General features: G+C 35.8%; 3 protein-coding genes across 3 annotated transcripts; 2 read left to right on the forward strand and 1 right to left on the reverse strand.

Moving 5' to 3' along the window:
* Positions 1–3,617: 3,617 nt before the first annotated feature.
* LOC137742408 (actin-depolymerizing factor 1) lies at positions 3,618–6,160 on the reverse strand. Its single transcript, XM_068482266.2, has 3 exons — positions 5,967–6,160; positions 4,088–4,353; positions 3,618–4,012 (listed from the first exon to the last, which is right to left on the reverse strand). Exons 1-3 carry the CDS (start codon positions 5,967–5,969, stop codon positions 3,862–3,864), a joined length of 420 nt encoding a protein of 139 aa, XP_068338367.1. The 5' UTR covers positions 5,970–6,160; the 3' UTR covers positions 3,618–3,861.
* A 4,970-nt stretch (positions 6,161–11,130) lies between these two features.
* On the forward strand, positions 11,131–12,160 carry LOC137741555 (histone H2A). Its single transcript, XM_068481252.2, has 2 exons — positions 11,131–11,479; positions 11,670–12,160. Exons 1-2 carry the CDS (start codon positions 11,270–11,272, stop codon positions 11,910–11,912), a joined length of 453 nt encoding a protein of 150 aa, XP_068337353.1. The 5' UTR covers positions 11,131–11,269; the 3' UTR covers positions 11,913–12,160.
* A 1,074-nt stretch (positions 12,161–13,234) lies between these two features.
* Positions 13,235–15,683, forward strand: LOC137743759 (glycine-rich RNA-binding protein 4, mitochondrial). Its single transcript, XM_068483702.2, has 5 exons — positions 13,235–13,617; positions 14,089–14,157; positions 14,267–14,373; positions 14,496–14,558; positions 15,497–15,683. Exons 1-4 carry the CDS (start codon positions 13,521–13,523, stop codon positions 14,541–14,543), a joined length of 321 nt encoding a protein of 106 aa, XP_068339803.1. The 5' UTR covers positions 13,235–13,520; the 3' UTR covers positions 14,544–14,558; positions 15,497–15,683.
* Positions 15,684–19,566: the final 3,883 nt, after the last annotated feature.

Consider the following 19,566-nt stretch of genomic DNA (forward strand, 5'->3'; position numbering starts at 1 on the left):
TAAATTTATCATTGCTCTTCCTGATCGAAATGAAGTATATCAACATATGCCAGATTAAAAATTGATAATCTCAATTCTTAGTCAAACACATAAATCATATGCCTATTTTTATACAGTTGCCAAACATAAAATAATTGGATCCATGTTCATGACATACTTAACTGAAACATGGTATTCAATATATGTACATGCTCTACAATAATTAGCACATCACTCATGCAAATATATCTTTATCTTATTACCAATTTAAGCTTTCAGGGATCAACCCAAATATATATCAACCAAAATACCATAAACCATCATGAAAATCAGAGTCAAAGAAACAAACCATTTTGCTTTGGTAGACGACTTCGTTCTGCTTGCTAATTGGAGGGGACTCTTCAGCAAGGTCAGAACAAATATAGCATGCTTACAAAAATTGAGATCATCAGTGGCACATGGTAAATCATTGCAACCAAAATATTAGCATGAAAATTGAAATAGAACAAAACTGTTATTCTCAGTGCCTTGTTCGTGGTTTTATACTTTTGACTTCATGTGTTCCTAACGCAAGCTATTTTCGATGGCTTAATATGGCTGGTCAAAAGGAATCACTTTGAACTATATTTAAAATAGAAAAATCTCACATGGTTTCCATTGTAAAATAGTTATGATAACATGATTTATATATAAAGATTGATACCACGATTTGCTGCTATCCTTGATCTTCTTTTTTTTTCTTTTTTTTTTTTTTTTTTTTTGGATTCGTGCCATAAAATTATTAAAAATTCTTGACTAAAACCGAATGGTTATATAATCTATTAACAATCATCAACTGTACTGATTGAAACAACGTGGTGGTGTTTCCAAGTGTATGCAATCATAACTTGGATTAAAAACGCTGCTCATAAAAATATTATATAGTCCAACCTAAAACCTAATAGGTTTTAATCATATAACCAGTGGCTATGATATCAGTTGTTAGCCTTATAAGGTTATACAATTAAAATACAAATGAATGAGTGACAAACTTGATTCCAGTTGTAATCATGGTACTCGAGCAAGGAAGGAGAAAAGGCATGACAACACCAATGTCTTCTATAAACACTTAGCCGGATACAACTACTCTATGGGAAGCATTATGTTGTTGTGTTGTCTAGGGCTTATAGGGACCAGTGTTTATATATAGGCTAAAAGCTAGGGTTTCCATCCATAAAGGAAACCTAAACTTTCTTTCTTAGCTTCTAAGTTAAGTATCATAATTATAGTCAATTAAGGATTCCATCAATCCTATTTCCAATATAAGACATATGATATAGGATTAATATCTTTAAGAGATCGAATCACAATCAACATTATTTCTCCAATATTACATTCCTATGTAGTTGACCACTTAGGGCGCGTTTACGTAACTGTAATCAAAATAGAGGAATTGGATTGAGGAGGAATTGAATTGAGGAGAAGTCAGAATCGGATTCCTGTTGAAGCTGTTTACTTAAATGTTCTGGAATCGAAGTAAAAATGAAACGAAATTCATATAAGTTGTTTACTAATTCACCTGAATCGGAATAAAAATTAATATAATTACTAAAATGCCCTTATTCTTTTTGTTTTATTTGTTTCCCATATTTTTTTTAATAATATTTTCATTAGTTATTTTTATTAATTTGATTGAAGTGAAGAGTTAAAATGGGAGAGAGTTTATATGCTGGAAATGGTGAGGCGGTCAGTCAAGCGAACACACTCATAATCACCACCCCTCGCTTTCATCTTCCCTAGCAGAAGATAAAAACTCCTCCCTCCCCTTTACCCCCTCGCTTTCATCTTTCCCACTCAACCTACCCCATAATCACCACCCCTCCTACCTGCCAAGTATCTCAATTTCAAGATTTTCTAGGTTTTGAGTGATTTCTTCATTGGATCTATGGGTTTATTATTGGGGTTTGGGTGATAAATTCTTGAATCCGATTTGGGGGTTGGATTTTGTGAGGCAGTGGCAGGGGAGTAAGGCATGGCTACATGGGGAGATGGAAGGTGTGGCGCAGGCGATGAAGGTGAAGCGCAGGAGCAATGGAAAGGAGTACTGAAGGCGAAGGGCATTTTGGGAAGAATAATTTGATTCCGGATGAAGCCTTCCCCCGGGAATCCAAATACTACCTTCGTCCAGGTAATCCAATTTCGGCGATATCAAGAATTGAATTCCTGATTGTACGTGGGGCCTGCAGAACTGTGCATTCCGCTTAAGTTGGTAAACGGAGGAATGGGAATGACTCCCAACACAGGCTTCTTAGTTTGCACGACGTTTGATAGCATCGAGAGGTATCTCAGCCCGATCAGTAGCCTGCAGCTCGACTTGTACGCCGTCCAATTCGCCCTTTAACATGTTCTTGTAGGTTGCATAAATCATCTTGCTTTTCACCCTTGCTGTGTCGGGATACCTATGAATAAGGTAAAGAACATGAGCAAAAATGACAAGGGAAAAAGAGAGAAGGCGTTTCTAGGTTATAATATTACCATGCAATGAAGAAAATCGTGTTTTTTCTGAGAATTGTCTGCAGTCACATGGTTTGCAATCATAATTTGTATGTAGTTGTCGGCACAGGACCGAATGCAAGTATCAAATCAATGGAATAATGCATAAGTATCAAATCAATGGAATAATGCATAAAATGTAAAATATAGGAGATTGTACGGAAAAAAAAATATTGAGATGTGGTGTGAGCAAGGAAGAAGCTGGTTGGATATTTATAGAAGGGGTGTGATATCCACACTTTTTTTTTTTACTTCTCCCACATCTTTTTGGTTTTCGGCCGTCTGATCGGATAAATTGAAGAAGATCAACGGACAAAAATTAACAAGAGGTGTATGAGAAGTAAAAAAGGGTGTGTAGATAGCACATCCCTTTATAGAATTGAAAAGAAAAAAAAGTAATTTTTTGGATTTTTATTGTTGGATTTAATCATGGTTGTTGATTTACATACTATTTGGAAATCAGACGTACCATGGTATGTCACATGGCACAACGCTAAAATTTACAAACTTTTTTTACTATTGAAAATTCAACGGTAAGATCATCAGACCATTAGAAATCCAACATTGATTCTAGGTGAAGCAGTGCAGAGAGCCGTTGGGCTTTGTCATCTTATGACTGGTTTGATATTGTTGTGCTTTGAAAAAAACTTGTTTCTGCTGTACTGTGAGAATAAGCTCATATTTGTTGCTTCACGTTTTCAGTTTTTTTTTTTCACCCGAAACTATAAAAATAAGTTGTTTTTAAGTGTTTACTAAATGTCAGTACTTAGTCTATCATGGTGCCCGCCATCCACCATCCACTAGTTGACGTCATGTTGAGGTCACGCAATGCCGGCGGGCGCAAGGCCTGAAAAACGTTGGGTTAGTGGTCCAACAGACTTGGTGGAGCCACCGAATCGCCCTCCATCGTTTGGGCCGGTGGAGAGGTTTTGGGCATTTTGGCAGCCCTTGCCTTTGCCTTTCTCTCCCCGCTGGAATTGCTCGAACGAGTCGTAGGAAACACAAATGCTATCATATTTTGTGTATTTGCGCACAAAGCCTCATTTGCTTGAAACACTCGAATTCACAGCCTACTCGTACTTATCCTCCAACGTTAAATCATAACAGGCACACAAAACAATGATTAGCTTCTAAATGTAACTATAAGGACACACTCATTGCATAAGTTCTTTCATCTCCGTCTACAAACCGAGATTGCAGGACTCGTTCTAGTCGAAGAAAACACAGTACTATAAATTTCAAACCGAGTATTACAATCCAGTCAGGTTCACAACCCCACAAACTATTAACATTCCACTTAAAAAGTAAAACAGAGCTTGAGAAAAATGGCCATAACAGAGACCAGGCTTCTTAGTTTGCACGACTTTTGATAACATCGAGGCCTATCTCAGTCGGATCAGTAGCCTGCAGCTCAACTTGTATGCCATCCAATTCTCTCTTGAACCTGTCCTTGGAGCTTGCATAAATCATCTTGTTTCTCACCCTTGCTGTGTCGGGAGACCTATGAAAACAGCAAAGAACATAAGCAGAAATGACACGAAAAAAAGAGAGACGCGTTTTTAGGTTATAATATTACCATCCGATGAAGAAAATCCTGCTTTTCTGACAATTCTCTGCAGTCACAAAGTCAAAATCATAGACAGCATATCTGCATTCATTATCAGGAAGGTTTGCAGTAAAGTCTTCGTAGCTTTCAGCTGGCTCACCGAGTTTCTCCACAATCACCTCATTTTTCTTCTCGTCAATCTTGAACACTATGAAGCGATATGTTCTCTTTGCCTTCAATTCCAGAAACTTCAGCTTGCAGTCATCATCCACAGCAAAACCGGACGCTGCGTTAGCCTGTTCATCGGATGAAACAGAAGATAGATGTTATTCTTACCCAATTTATGTCCACAAAACCAACACGCACTAGTTTTGAAACAATAAATATGTATTCACTGTCCTACTCGGCCAAACAATAAGCTCAAAAATTCTCAAGAAAACAATTAATAATATCTAAAATTAGATAGAGGAAAAGTAAGTGAGAGAGAGAGAAGGAATGAACAAGGGTGAACGAGGGATACAAATGTGAAAGGGATGTGTATGGAACGACACACAAAATGAAAACTGAAAACAATTTTGAAGTTGTTTTCACTTTCAAGTCTTTGTTTTCATATAATCTCCTTCATTTCTCCCGTCACCCCTCCCACCACCTCCCTTCATCCTTTCCATTCCTCATTTCTCCCATATACTCTCCCTCTACATTAGCACAAAAAAATGAAAACTAAAAATAAAAAAAACCGAAATGGTTATCAAATGGGCCATAAAGGTTGCAAGTTTGCTGGTCATAAAAGGAATGCAACTTGGATGCAATGATCGTTATAAAACCTTCGATGGAGATCTTAAGAGACTATTCCATAGATTCATTTCATTTCCATTCCTTGAGGGTTGGTCAGCCCTCCCATCCTTCCTCTTCTTTTTTCTCTCTCATTCTACAGGTTCTATCTCACCCAATTTCTTAAAGAGTAGTACGTAATGATACAGCATTCAACTTGAATCCCTTCGATTTAAGCCTGTACTATGCAGGTTGGCCTAGAGATTAGATATCTAAACTAAACAGGAATAGACCAGCAGTCTGAAACCAGGAATGCTCAGCATAACGAATGAATAAAAAAGGAACAAGGCTACTTGAGGTACGTTTCTTATTTAGTTAAGCTTCAGTTCTAGATTACAGACTCTCTGTGATGCGTCCAAGTTACACACTGCCCGATCCCGATTTCCATACAGTGTGCACTAGTGCTAAACTTGCAAGATTAAGATCTAATTCAGCATCGCAATATTCGTAAGGAATCAGATGGGATCACACAAATTAGTTCCGATCAGTGATCAGCTGGTTGATATTATTCCAGTACCGAAAACCAACTCTCGATCAATTAACAGAATACCAAATGCCGGTGAGTTGACATTGTGATAATCTAAAACAGCTTTCTAATCAGATTTAAATCTCCATGCATCTAAAAATACACCCACATCAACTGTTAGACTAACAGAAATGATGCAACGCAACTATGTTCAAATTTCACAATAAACATGACCGGACCGATAGCAAAACACCAAATATATATATGAAAAGAAAAAAAAAACACAAACCCACCACAAAGAACCAAAAATAAAAATACCCAGAACTCAAAAGATGAGGACTATATTTATATGTATGTGATCAAAGCTAGTATCTTCGTCTACTGACAACTAAATGACACAAAAATCAAAACAAAACCCAAATTCAGATCCGATGATCGATAACAATCGATTCAAACAAGTGCATCCAAAACCCATCACAGATGATAACGCAGCGATCAGAGATCATAACCCAAAACCCATTAAACAGCCGAAATAAGAGAAACAATAATAAATAAATAAAATTATACAAAAAGCAATGCGCAGGGAAAGAGAAGCAGCAGGGAGATACCGACCATTGCGGTTGCAGAAAAATCTATCCCCAAACGAAAACGAGCTGAGTTGCTGCGACTATGGCAGAAAATGGAGGACTGATTGCTCTCTGGCGTTTGGTGTGTGCTTTGAACGGCTTTTGCTGCCGAGACGGTGGTGGTTGTTGTGGCTTCTCCTTCACCTACTTCCCCACTCCCTCTCTAAATATCATCATGGTGGGCGTGTCATGCGTGACAACGGGCAAGGAGAAGGTTGGTCTGTCCTATCATGGCTTGACGCGTGTAGGTCAGGGTTGGGAAAAGACTGATAGGCCCTTTGTTTTATGTGGTGGGTCTTCCGACTTGCCACCCAGCTGGAAAATCGAGGCTCCTTTTTATTGGCGGACTCAAAGTGAATAAAATTTAACTTTTGGGGGTAGTTAACAGGAACTTCAATGAAAAGGGTTTGAATCAGTAAATATTTAACCACAAATCATCTTAAAATGTTATTTAACTAAAAGGATTTAAAGTTTAATAAAAAAATCATCCAAAATTATTGTCTACGGGTCAAACTTACAAGCCCAACCCACTACAAATCTACACTTTCGTAAATATCCCTAAATGATTTGACATTGTCTTCACTCTTCACCAACCTCAACCCAGCACGAAACCGCCATAATAACTTCATATCTTCCTATCAAATCGAATTCCACCATTTAAAAAACAACCAAATCAAAGTTGAAAAATGAAGCATTCATCGAAACAAAGCCATTGAAACAAGTTTAAAGAAGTTTAATGGCAGAAACTAGCGAAAAAGTGTTTGGGAAAAAAAAAAGAACCAAAACATAAAAATGTTTCTGGATAATCCAAAACATAACATTGTTTCTAGAAAAAAAAAATTAGAGACAGTGTTTGTTTTGTCTGTGCACAAACAAACACGATATCTGGACAGAAAAGAACTAAAATCCAGAAACAGTGACTTAAATTTCAGAAACAGTGACTTAAATTTCAGAAATAGTGACTTAAATTCCAGAAACAGTGATTTAGTTCCAGAAAACGGTCTATGTTTTAACCTTTAACTATTTCTTTTCTTTCATGCATCAGTTGATTATATTTAAAAAACATGGTGCTTATTTTGCTTTGAATCCAAATACAGTGAATTTCACTATTTCTTTTCTAGCTTACATTTAAGAAACAGTGTGTCTATTTCATTTGGATCCAGAAACAGTGACTTAGATTCCACTAGCTTACATTTAAGAAACAGTGTGTCTATTTCATTTGGATCCAGAAACAGTGACTTAGATTCCACTAGCTTACATTTAAGAAACAGTGTGTCTATTTCATTTGGATCCAGAAACAGTAACTTAGATCCAGAAACAGTGTTACTTAAAATATAGAAATAGTTTATTTTTACAATCCAGAAACAGTGACCCGTCGTTATTATTGAATAGCATGCAGATCTCAAATTTATTTTCTGGAGAAACAAACGATGAACTCCACTAACGATGAAAAATTGAAAAACAGTACCTCAAATACATTATGAATAATAACGACGATCACATTTCAATGAAATAATACAAAATATAAATAAAATAGCATGAGGATCTATATTTTTGTCTCAAAGAAAAAGAAGAATGTCTGCAAAACAACGATGAACTCCATTAACGACAAAAATCTGGAACTCAACCTAAAAAAGTTAGGAGTAAAATCGATAAATCATAATTTATTATAGTTGGGCCATTTTTAGTTGGAATACTTTAAGATGGGCCTTATACTAATTATTAAACAAAACTTATAACATGATTTTTTATTAAAACTAAAACTTTTCAAATCATTTTCATTAGTTTTCCTTAGTTAATAGTCACTTATGGGTGGGCATTTTTAATGGGTCAACTGGTCTGACCAATTCATGTGAAATGGGTTGAGTTAGTTCCGTTACAAAAGTAGGGATTTGGATCCTGGATCCAAATTGTGGGAACTCTAGGGATTCTCACATCTTAGCCATACATTGTGTATTATGTGGTAAAAAATCATTTGATTTTTTTTATTTAAAATTAAACACAAATAGTACCTAACGAAAATTGGTCACACAAAGTACGATGCACGGCTATAATATGAAGATTCTTAAGATCTCCACAAAATGTGTCCAGAGAGGACCCTCTTCCCAAAAGTAGAACAAAAATTGTTTTTGGGGTACAAACTCAACAACCTGCTGATATGCGGTTTATAATGTCATAAACTTGTGGAACATCTCACGTATATAAAAAATGTTCTTTGATAATTATTTCGTTTTTTTCTTTGCGATGGAGAGACTGTGTATAAATGAAGGGCTGAAAAACGGTGGAAGAAAGGAGGGAGACAGTAGGAAACAGAAAAGAAATATCCCACATGTTATATCAAGCTACCACATAACATGGACTCAAACTATGCATAACTCAACACTGCCCTAATTAAGGCATAAGAATGAACTTGACAAATGGGTGCCAAAGGTTTCGTTTGGCAGCTCGTATAAAAAATACGGCCCAGTTGTTTGGTATTTTATGTGTTAAATAGCCATGGATAATTAGTTTGCACCGGCTAATTTAATACACCCTACACTTGACTACTTATCCTCTTCAAAGAAATTTTTTATTTAAATCCATATAATCTTTTTCTACACCCAACTTACTCTCTACATCCATATTAATTTCAATTAAACTATCAATATCTCTTTAAACCCAAATATCTATCTAAACTACCCTCACGAACCCAATTCAATATATAAATTTATCTTTACACCAATTTAGAAAATAAACCCAAAATCAGTTGGAGACAACTCTGTTTTTGAAATTATTTTCATATCTAATTCTTAAGTGTGCAAACCTACTACTCCATATTTCTCGGAAGAAAGTGCCCATGTAGGATGGTGATCCTCTTCTCGTGCCCATGCAGGATGGTGATCCTCTTCTCTTTTTTTATCGCTAGAGTCGAAAATATAGTCACAATGATATACATTGTTCTCATCTGTATAGGATGGATGATAATCGTTATCATCAATGTCCCAATCTTCTTCTGTTTTAATGCCACGCAAGGACTTTATCAAAGTCGTATTTGTTGTATTTTAAGTTGTTAGAAGTAAGAACAATTTTGCTAATTATCACTATGTTCCGGATTTGGACTTCACTTTTGGAGATGAATCCTTTCGCATTGGTTGATGGATGACACTGTTGCTTTCAAGAACTTTGAAAAGTACATTTCTTCACTCCAGTTGTTTTTACCTTGTCTGTTTTTCTTATGCATATGCCAAGCTATTTACTAGCGTTTTAGCTTCATTATTTTTATGTTTCAGTTGGTGGCAGTATTGAATTCCCAATGCCTTTTGGAAGAGTTATGAGTCCTACAGAGAAATTTATTCACGGGTTAACAAAGACCTTCTTTGCAAGCAATATACTTTTAAACTCTAAAAAAAATTAAAATCAAATGAAAAAAAAACGTGCATAAAGCGATTTATATTTTAGTTGAAGGATTCGAAACTTCAAAATTATCATTCATTAGTCAAAATAGACATAAGATAAAGATTGAGTGACAGTAGAGTTTGATTATTGAGTATGAATTTATTGATAACTTTTAGTTTTATTATTAATTTCATCTTGTATTTAACAATAATTATGTAATAGAATTAAAAAAACTAATTAATATTTAAAATTTAAGTTGGATTTATAATGAAGTTATATAAATTCAAATAAAATTTCTCTATTCAAGTCGTTGTATTATTAGTCAGGTTCATGGTAACGTTCGCTCCAGCGCATCGCAGGAATTACTGCACTCTCTCTTTCTCCCTCCCCACCTCCAATCAACATCAAGCAGATTCAAACACAAAACCAGCGGTGCCGAATCGAAACCACGTCGCGCCATTCTTGTTCATACACCTGTGGTGGCAGATCGAACCAGAATGGGAGAAAGCTCATCTGGGTTTTTAGTTTCAATGGATTAGAAGCTGTGAGAGAGAGAGAAAGAGCAACACCGATTTCCCTGTAAAGCATGAAATCGCAGCTTGCTGGCTAAGCGAGTGATCATCGATTCTGTAATTTGGAGGCTTTAATTGGTTTCTGAATTCGAAAGAAATTGAAGGTGGCAACGAGATCGAAAGCTGGCTGGGTTTTTTTTCATGTTGGTGTAAAGGCTGGGTTTTTTTGTTGTTGGTGTCATAATGGCTGCCTGGGTTTCAAAAAACATATTCTTTTTTTTTGTTTTTTTGTTAAATATTCAAAAAACACATTCCTCCGTGGGGAAGATGGTGATGGTTAATTCTTTCGGAAATTTTATTTGAACATTTGTAATTTATTTATACGCCCAACTTATTCTTTACATTCATATTATTTTTAATTAAAAAATTAATATCTCTTTAAATTCAAATTTACTATTTAATATACCTTCACAAATTTAATTCAATATGTAAATTTATTTTTACATCAATTTAAAAAATAAAATTCCAAATTGAATAATTTTTAATAACAGAACTAGTATCTCTTTAATCCCAAATTGAATAAAATCCCAAATTGCATAAGCATGGCGTGCTTTCGTTTATGTAATACAACATTACATCATAGTTGATGTAGTACAACATTATGGCGTTAAATTTTAGTAATAATTGACATTTGAAGAGAATCGAATTTAAGACTTCTCACTTACAAGTAAAGAGTAATACCGTTAAACTGTAGTACTAATTGACTCATAAAATTTGTTTAACAACCTCTAAAAACAAATTTCACATTCTCCAAAATTTGAAATAGCTAACCAGAATTGCAGCGGGAAATTGAAAAAAGGAAACATGGATCCACCAATATTAATATGTGCCACTTTTTAATCACCAAAAATAAGAAAACAAAAAACCAAGAACAAAAGGAGGGTACTATCCACGCCTCAAATTTTATTTTTTGTGCACCTTTTGTTAATTTATGTCTTTTGATTTTTTTCAATTCATTAGATCTGATGATTAGAAATTGAGAGTAATGTCAAAGTGTTTGAAAAGTAAAAAGATGCGTGTGAATAACACACCACTCGAACAAAAACAAAACAAAAACCTTGCTCCGCATTGGTCATTTACTCACTGCGCGGATGGCTACACAAGCGTCCACTACCGTCGATAAGACCCCCATCTGACGGCCAAAATTCTCTAACCTGCTCCTGAAGCCTTCGATATTCCCTGAAACAATATGATCCACAATACATCCCACCCTATAAAGCGCATCCTCAAACAGATTCCCAAAACCACTGTCTGAAAATTTTCAATTCTTTCTCTCCATTTCCGATTTGGGTAATTGAGTCAAAGGGGTCTCTCAGATTCTCAGTGATTTAGGGGTTGAGATATGGAGACTGGTGGTAAGTTGAAGAAAGGTGCCGGTGGAAGGAAGGGCGGTGGTCCGAAGAAGAAGGCGGTGACCCGGTCCGTCAGAGCCGGCCTCCAGTTCCCAGTCGGAAGAATCGGTCGCTACTTGAAGAAGGGGAGGTATGCTCAGAGAGTCGGGTCTGGAGCTCCGGTTTACCTAGCCGCTGTGCTCGAGTACCTCGCAGCTGAAGTGGGTTTCTCTCTCCTCTCTCTAGATTGATTTGTGGATTTGATCTTGTTTTCTCGGCTAGGGGTTTGAGTTTTGAGTGCCTATGTTGTGCTTAATTTTGGGGTATAGGGTTTGTTTTAGCAGCTTTTCCCCTAAATTTATGTTTGGTTGCTGAGGAAATTTCTGATGTGGGTTTTCTTGTTTTGTCCAGGTGCTGGAATTGGCTGGAAATGCAGCTCGGGACAACAAGAAGAACAGGATTATCCCAAGGCATCTGCTACTGGCTGTGAGGAACGATGAGGAGCTTGGAAAATTGCTTGCTGGTGTGACCATTGCTCACGGCGGCGTGCTTCCAAACATTAACCCAGTCCTCCTGCCCAAGAAATCGGAAAAGGCCGCCGGAAAAGAGCCAAAATCGCCATCGAAGGCTACCAAGTCTCCCAAGAAGGCTTAGGTTTCTCCCATCAAATCAACCCACCAAATGTTTAGCTTTTTATGAATCAAACCTCCATGTTTTAGATTTAGTTCGTGACCCTCCCCATTTGTATGTAATCTGTATGCAGGTCTATGTCTTTGTTGGTTGTAGGGAAAAGAGATATCAAGACTTGAAATTCCAATAATCTTATGTGATGATGATGTTCAAGTTTTAGGCTCATTGATCTTCTTGGAATCCATTTATGAAACCCCTTGTTTCTGGCATTACTTCCGTTTGGTATGTGTGTATGATGAGATGTGAGGTTCTCTTATTCCCTTTGATTTGAGGTGCTATTTGTTGATGGGTTGCTTTATCGAATGCTTTTGAAGAAAGGAACCTCCTTTTAGCTTTTCTCAGGCATATGATTTCCTGTTTTATGCCATATTCCTTTTGCCTTATTTAGCACCTTTCTTTAATCTAATCACTTGAGGTGAGTTAAGTAGTGGATTGAACAAGTTATATTCAAGGTTTGTTAAGGAGTTGATTGAATAACTCAGACTGGTTGATTACTGAGTAACTTGTTATATTCAAAGTTTGTTGACAGAGGAAAGAGAATGATATTCATACTATATTTTTGTATCATATTTTTATATTACTTTAGATAACATTTGACTAGGATAGTCATGTTATTTGAATTAATTAGAATTTTAAATTTAATTTATTATTTAATAAACTAATAATTAAGAAAAATTAGTTAATTAAAGAATAATTGTGGTATACAAGAAGTTTTTCTTTTTTATTTCTTTGAGTTTTGTAAATTTTTCAAATGATGTGACTGTCTATATCAAATGCTATTTAAGATGATATAGAAATGTTGTATGAATAGTATTACTCTAGAGGAAATGAGAAATATTTTTATCTTCAGAGGTTGAAGATGTATTATTCATGAAGGAATTTTATCGTTTCTAGTGTTGTCAAAAGTTTTTTTTATTTATTCAAACAGTCTATGAAATTGGTTAATTCTTTATTTTGATTTTTGATGATGAAAATTGATAAAAGTAGTTATTGAATTTATTCATTATAAATTATTTTGATCATCTCGTGAAAAACTTGTCAATATTTCCATTAAGCAGACATGTTGGGCTGACAAAAATGTTGTAAAAAGTGATCATGTCACGTAGTTCACATGATAATTTAATGAATTTGTTGACAAATTTTGTGATAGAAGAATCAAAATAATTTACGTTGAACAAATTTATGGACTACTTCTTTTTATTTTTATTGTCAGAAATCAAAATAAAGAGTAACGTCAAACTTATGCCTCCTTAAAACGATAGGATAGGATTAGTGAGTTCTTTCTCACTTCTAATCGCTTCAAAATGAAAATTCGTCCAACTTTACTCTCGATGCACCTTGGACTTGATCAGCCCAACCCAATCCTTGATACTAAATGAGAATTGATGTTTTTGGGAAGAATTGCTTGCCCAAATTTGCGACCTTTCTCTCGCCCAGCAAACCCAGCAAACCCATCTCGCGGCCTAGCCATTTTACTTGAACCACAGCCGGATCAACGAGCTTTCAGTAAGCTCATGACGGCGGTGTTTGGCAGCCATCTTCTTCCCAATAGACCGGCGCAGGGTAAGGTGAATGAGAGGCGCAAATGGCGTAGTTGGAATTCTGCGCATGTCTGTCTTGCCAAGGATTTTATTGACTCGCCACTCTTGCTCCAAATTGTTCGTTGCAGGTCTGCCAAACTTATCCCTTTCCTCTGATTTATTTCTTTTTGAGTTTTATTTTTCATTTTCTCCTGGGTCCATTTTATTTGAGTTAAATTTTGTGGTCGAAACCTTCTTTTTTGGACAAACAATACGGATAATTTACGCTAAATTCATCTAAACTGTCGAAGAAAACTCAAACTTGGGTGCAGAGGGGGAGTGCACTGCTCTAGCCACCTCCGCCAATCCCAGGTTGAAAACTTATCACTAGCTAAATCAATCACTATAAAGGGTTTGCAGAACTGGCAACGGGCGGTGTGCCCGCACTCTTGCACCGGAATTTGAACCCCCTTCCCTTCACTGTAGATAAGAGCAGTTTAGAATATCGCATTTGTATTTGAATTGTTTATGAAAGATATAACAATGAATTTTTGGATTTTAACTTCAAAAGCTTTTGATATTGTAATTATTCCACAGCTTAAGTTGTCTGTAATATGCAGGACTTTCCTGGGATGCAAACGAACCTGTTCTCAAGGAAGCTTTTGGAAAACATGGTGAAATAATTGAAGGTAACATTAAACTCTTTGTGGTTGTTATATTTGTAGATCTTTATTTTCTTGTGGATGATGTAATGATACCATGTACTTACTTGAGCGATTGGGTCATCGTATTAAACAGTTAAAGTTATATGTGATCGTGTGAGTGGGAAATCGAGAGGTTATGGATTTGTGAAGTTTACTTCTGAAGGTGAAGCCACCACTGCTCTCAAGGAGATGGATGGTCAGGTAGTTTCATCTATCATGATTAATTTCTTTGTAATTGGCATGTGTGGAAAGCTTAAAATCACCCGGCTACCTTCTTAGGAATGAAAAGTGGTATTATTGTTTCATGTTTGTGTTCTTTTCAGGTTCCTGATGGCAGACAAATCCGGTTGCAATTTGCACACAAGGAGTAGTGACATTGATTTCAGGTAAAATTTACTTAGTAGATAAAAGTTTCATAGGATTTAAGTGCTCCTCTACGCTACTCTATGTTTTGGTTCTTTCCATGGAGTTCATTGATGAATTTGTATACCGTCTAATTTTCATTGGTTGGAATTACTTTTTTAGTTGGGTGTGTATTCTTTCGTTACCACTTGCTGCTTCGGCTGCTAGCTATGCCTTATATAACCAAGATCCAATTTTTCATGCAAAGGAAGTTACCAATTTTTCATGTCTCGAAAACCTGGAAATTTTAACATTTTGGGAAGGGTTTCGGGTTAGGAAAATGATTTACCACCAAAATGTCCTGCTTCTCATGGATAGTAAAGGAGGTTATAGGCGGAGTTTGGCTTTTCATATTTCTGTCTCAGCAGATTGCTTGACCATCAACTGACACTGTTATAATGATTACTGCCAGTAGGATTTAGCTTACAATTGTCCAATTGATAATATGTATCGTATAATTGGTTAGATTGGTTACAAAACATGGTGTTCTAAGGGAGTGTGGATGGTGGGAGGGAGCATAGCTTAAACTTTCTTCCATTTGCTCCCTGGACATATTTGTCTTGAACATGTAGGTGAGGACTACAGAGATTTGCATACTATCTCAAAGTCGCATCTCCAAGGCTCCATTTGTTTTAGTACAGGGTTTGGTTGTTCTTAGAAGTTTTTCTGATCCAGTGTACGGTACTGTTGAAACTTGTGCATGATATAAGATATTAGCCATGAACCTATACCTGCGAGATCGTACTTTAACTGTAATCCAGGAAGCTGTTTTTTTGTTTATTTTGGAGCATGTATAATTTACGTTAGGATGCGTCAACTTACAGAAGAATACATGCTCTTTTTTCAGAGTTTAGCGTCTTCCATTTGCCAGTATGTCAAATGTTTAAGTGGTAATGTCATGTCTTGTTGCTTTATTGAGCAGGTACAGTGGACTGGAGGGGGCATGATGTGGTAGGTGGTGGTAACCAGCAAGTCCAAGTTTGAGTCGCTCACAAATTTTTGTCTTCAATTGATAATTCTGTGAAGTTCGTATTATAATTTTTTTGGAGTTCGTCTTGTTATCATAATTCCTTAAATGAAATCAATATATTTGAAGAGACTTCATCAAACGTTATTAAGAAACATATATGTTTCCCGTGGCATTAAGAGACATTTCCCTCATGGTGGTCAGTTGAAATTATCTGAATCGAAAACTTGTGTACTTTTAGTCTTACGTATGGTTTGGATCTTTTGGTACGGCAAGGGTAGCATCTCCAAGGCTTAGCAGTTGGATATTCTTACACAAAAATAGGGAAAGGAACTAAGACCTTCACGCCCTTCTTGCCCCAGCCCTCCTGGCCATTTTGAGGTAGTTTTGCATGAGTACATATATCACATAAACTGTGTTGGTTCTTGGGTACAAACACCACGCAGGTATTGCTTCTGCCGTTAAAAAACAAAAATCAGAATACAAGTGGTGTTTATGAGATTTTGGAGGAAACTAAACTTATTGAGATTGATTTAGATTATGGGTGGGCACTGTTTGTTGGATTTGAAACTAAACTTATTGAGATTGATTTAGATTATGGGTGCACTGTTTGTTGGATTTGATTGACGAGTTCAAACCGGGACTCAATGTGTGACAATTTTTTTCCTATTTTCCAAATTGTTGAGGAAACAGGCCACCGGTTTGGAAGAGACTCCTCTCTTCTCTCCCAAACCTCGTTCTCAAGCCCCAATTCCGTTTGCCGCTCATCGTCCAGCCCTCTCCTCTTTCTTAGACTCTTTCGCTACTCCAACCACTACCATAAATTACTCCAAAGTCTCAACTTCTGAGTCTGACCACCACCATAATCTCCTCCCTACTAGACTGGTAGCTCCCTCCCTCCTACCACCAGACGGTCTTGACCACCATCACTATTCAATTTTAGGAATTTAGGATTTAGAGTTTTCTAGATTTAAGCATTTGCTTAATCTCTCTGTTTAATTGGTATTTACTTGCTACATTTTGCTAATTGCATCTCGTTCTCCTCAGCTTCTGTTGCAATGCTCTTTCCTTACTTAATAATTTCAAATGCGCGTTATTGATTTTTGGTGTTGGTGTTTAGATTTATGTGTTTTGTTAGTTAATTACTTCAATTTTTTTCATGATATGGAATAGTTTGATTTATTTTTCTTTAATTTGGTTGAATTTTTAATTGTAATTTTTGGTTCCTCTCGTTTGGTTGGCTGGAAAATGGTTAACTTCCTTAGGTTTCTGGGTTTTTTAAGTTAATTTTTTCTCGTGGGAGGTCCGTAAAGCAAAATTCGAAGAAACTTCGTTTTCGAGCTTTCTGTTTATTTTCAAATCCCTCAAATATTGAGAAGAGATTTGTTTAAATGGAAAAAAAACACTGGGAAATGGCTTTCCCCTCCCATATTTTGTACTTTGTAGTGTGTGCTCTGTTTCTGCAAACCCAATTAATTGGTACTTGTTTTTACTTGATGCGCAATTCAAATTGAAGTGAAAATTGAGTTGATTGGACTCCAGTATTGTTGGAAAAATTAAGGTCTAATTGCTATAATAAATCACATAGAAAATCAAGAAATAATTCATGCAATTATATATCACAATAATGCGTGCACATGAGTAACCAATGCTAAATGAACATGATATAATGGATTAAAAAAACCTAGAAAATACGGTCGAGGCAAGTGTTGGACATTTTGTCCTTAAGACAAGTTTACGCCCCACTATGATGCTCATAGTTGATCGACGCATGTCTCCCAAGATACAACGACCATATCCTTGTAACAGTAGCACTCCAAATCATAAGGCTTCATGAACCACGATTGTGTTGAAAACTCTCATATGGACTCAATGAGATTCTCTAATATTTAATGCACTATGGACCTGTCCACAGGGCAAAAGAGCCCGGTGGAAGGGCTCTTAGGTGGATATGGAGGCAATCATATTCTATTTGGCGTTCTCCAACATATAGATTTTGTAAGGCAAACATACTTTGTAGCATATTCGGGCAGGCATATTCATGCAATTAGAAGTTGGGAGTATAGGAATGAAACATATGAATGCTCCCCTACCATTAAACGAACAAGATTCTCATACAACAAGTACAACAACAAACGAACGTAAGGTCAAATTTAAAACCACGTATACAACTTTAGAAACTCTAACAACAATCACTAAAATGGCCACCAATCCAAGCACTTGAGTAGTTGTTGTGATAGATAGTTGCAACATACTCTATATACAGGCCTAACAACGTCAACCTTTCTCACGCCACCCTTATAGGCTAGAATAACAACAAATACTTTCTTATCAGCAAAACTTTTTTTTTTTTTTCTCTCTTTTGTGGGACAAAGTGGAATGGACTCGATGTGGGTAGAAATAAGGTGTCGCAGCATGCCTGGTGGGTGTGTTAATGCAAAATCAAATTCATGGGTTCATTAGATCACGACACAAGCGGTTAGATCGCGACACATGTGAGTTTGGTAAGGCAAAAAATGGCTGAAGTGGTTCGATGTGATCTCGTTTCGTGGTCTGGCAACAAGCAATAGTGGTAATTGGGTTCGTCGGGAATAGAAGATGAATTTGCATCAGCATTATCTAGGCAGCGTGACATGGACAACGACGAATATTGTGCGGGTCGATACGAATGCAGTAGTGCAACCCAAAGAGTTCGTCGATCAACGAATTGGACAAATTCATTAGCAACAGCACCCAAGAAAACCTAATACTTAAAAATATCTAAAGGAAAAATTAGGATGTAGTCCCTAGTTACTAATGTTCATTAGCTAAAACCTTATTGGTTTTCAGATTTTGATCGAAGTTCCTAACATTAATGTATTAATGAATTTACATGTAAGTGACATAGTTTTTTAATATAAAATTAGTAATGGATTTAGGATTTTAATACTCACACCCTTATTAACTCCTAATTAATTTTCAATTCAAAACATTTTTCAAAAAAAAAAAAAAAAATAAGAATAAGTTTTACCCATTAATTTTTTTTATAAAAAAAGAACTTAATTCTTTAATCTTAAATCTACCCATTAGTATAATTTTTTTAATCATGAATGTACCCATTCTTAAATATATCAATTTGTTACATGTGAAATGTATTATTTTTTTTAATATTGGAGCCATTTTTTAATGTAAAATCCATTCATTTTTTTTCCTAATCCATTTTCTAAACTTATATGGGTACACTATATTTCATTTGATTTGATAATATATCCGTGTCAAGTTTAATTGAAGAAATTTAATAATGTTACTAAGCCTAGTATCTTTTTTTTATTTTTTTATTTTTTATTTTTTATTTTTTATTTTTTATTTTTTATTTTTTAAGTGTTGAAAATATGTACCCTTGTTTATATATACATATAATGCAGTGGAGAGTATAATCTATCCTTTAATATTTCAAATCCCACTAATTATGGATTTTATTTAAAATCTAATTAATATAAACAACTACTAACACACCGCGACCCGAAATGTCCACTTGGACTCCGAATCGAGCTATGTTGGCCAACACTTGGAGGGTGAAGACTCCATAAAGTGTAGTGATGTGGAAAATATAATTAAATTTAAACCTAAAAGTGCCTAAATGTAAGAGTGCGCTAGTGAGCGGGAATGAACCCATTTCACGTGATGTCAGAGCATAAGTAAAGTACAATAAAGTAGGATGAAAATTATACCGTTGGGTGTAACAATGTTTGAATGTTTGAATTTAGAGAAACGGACGGCGGATTCGGAATTAGCTCATTGAAATATGTTAAGAAGGGTCCCGGGTAATTTTTGTAAAAAGTCAATGAAAGGTCAACGATCAACTCTAAAAAAAGTCAACCGAGACACCCCGATGGTCAACCACGTTAGAACTTTGGAGTTTCACTAAATGGGTGTCAAAAAGGGACTCAGGCGTCGAAATTAGGGTTTTCGAGAATTTTCCAGAAAGTCAATACAAATAATATTCCCTGAAATATTCCTTAGAATATTCTTTATTTTTGGAATTG

The sequence above is a fragment of the Pyrus communis genome, chromosome 11 (assembly GCF_041283825.1).
Source record: "Pyrus communis isolate YQ-2024b chromosome 11, ASM4128382v1, whole genome shotgun sequence".
Taxonomy (NCBI): domain Eukaryota; kingdom Viridiplantae; phylum Streptophyta; class Magnoliopsida; order Rosales; family Rosaceae; genus Pyrus; species Pyrus communis.

What these genes read in the sequence shown, in the direction of transcription:
- LOC137742408 (XM_068482266.2), bottom strand. An exon ending in AGGATTTTCTTCATCGGATG is followed by an intron (nt 4,013 to 4,087) that starts GTAATATTATAA and finishes CTGTTTTCATAG; the next exon opens with GTCTCCCGACACAGCAAGGG.
- LOC137741555 (XM_068481252.2), top strand. Translation starts at nt 11,270, where the DNA reads ATGGAGACTGGTGGTAAGTTGAAGAAAGGTGCCGGTGGAAGGAAGGGC. An exon ending in TCGAGTACCTCGCAGCTGAA is followed by an intron (nt 11,480 to 11,669) that starts GTGGGTTTCTCT and finishes TGTTTTGTCCAG; the next exon opens with GTGCTGGAATTGGCTGGAAA.
- LOC137743759 (XM_068483702.2), top strand. Translation starts at nt 13,521, where the DNA reads ATGAGAGGCGCAAATGGCGTAGTTGGAATTCTGCGCATGTCTGTCTTG. An exon ending in CTCCAAATTGTTCGTTGCAG is followed by an intron (nt 13,618 to 14,088) that starts GTCTGCCAAACT and finishes TGTAATATGCAG; the next exon opens with GACTTTCCTGGGATGCAAAC. An exon ending in ACATGGTGAAATAATTGAAG is followed by an intron (nt 14,158 to 14,266) that starts GTAACATTAAAC and finishes CGTATTAAACAG; the next exon opens with TTAAAGTTATATGTGATCGT.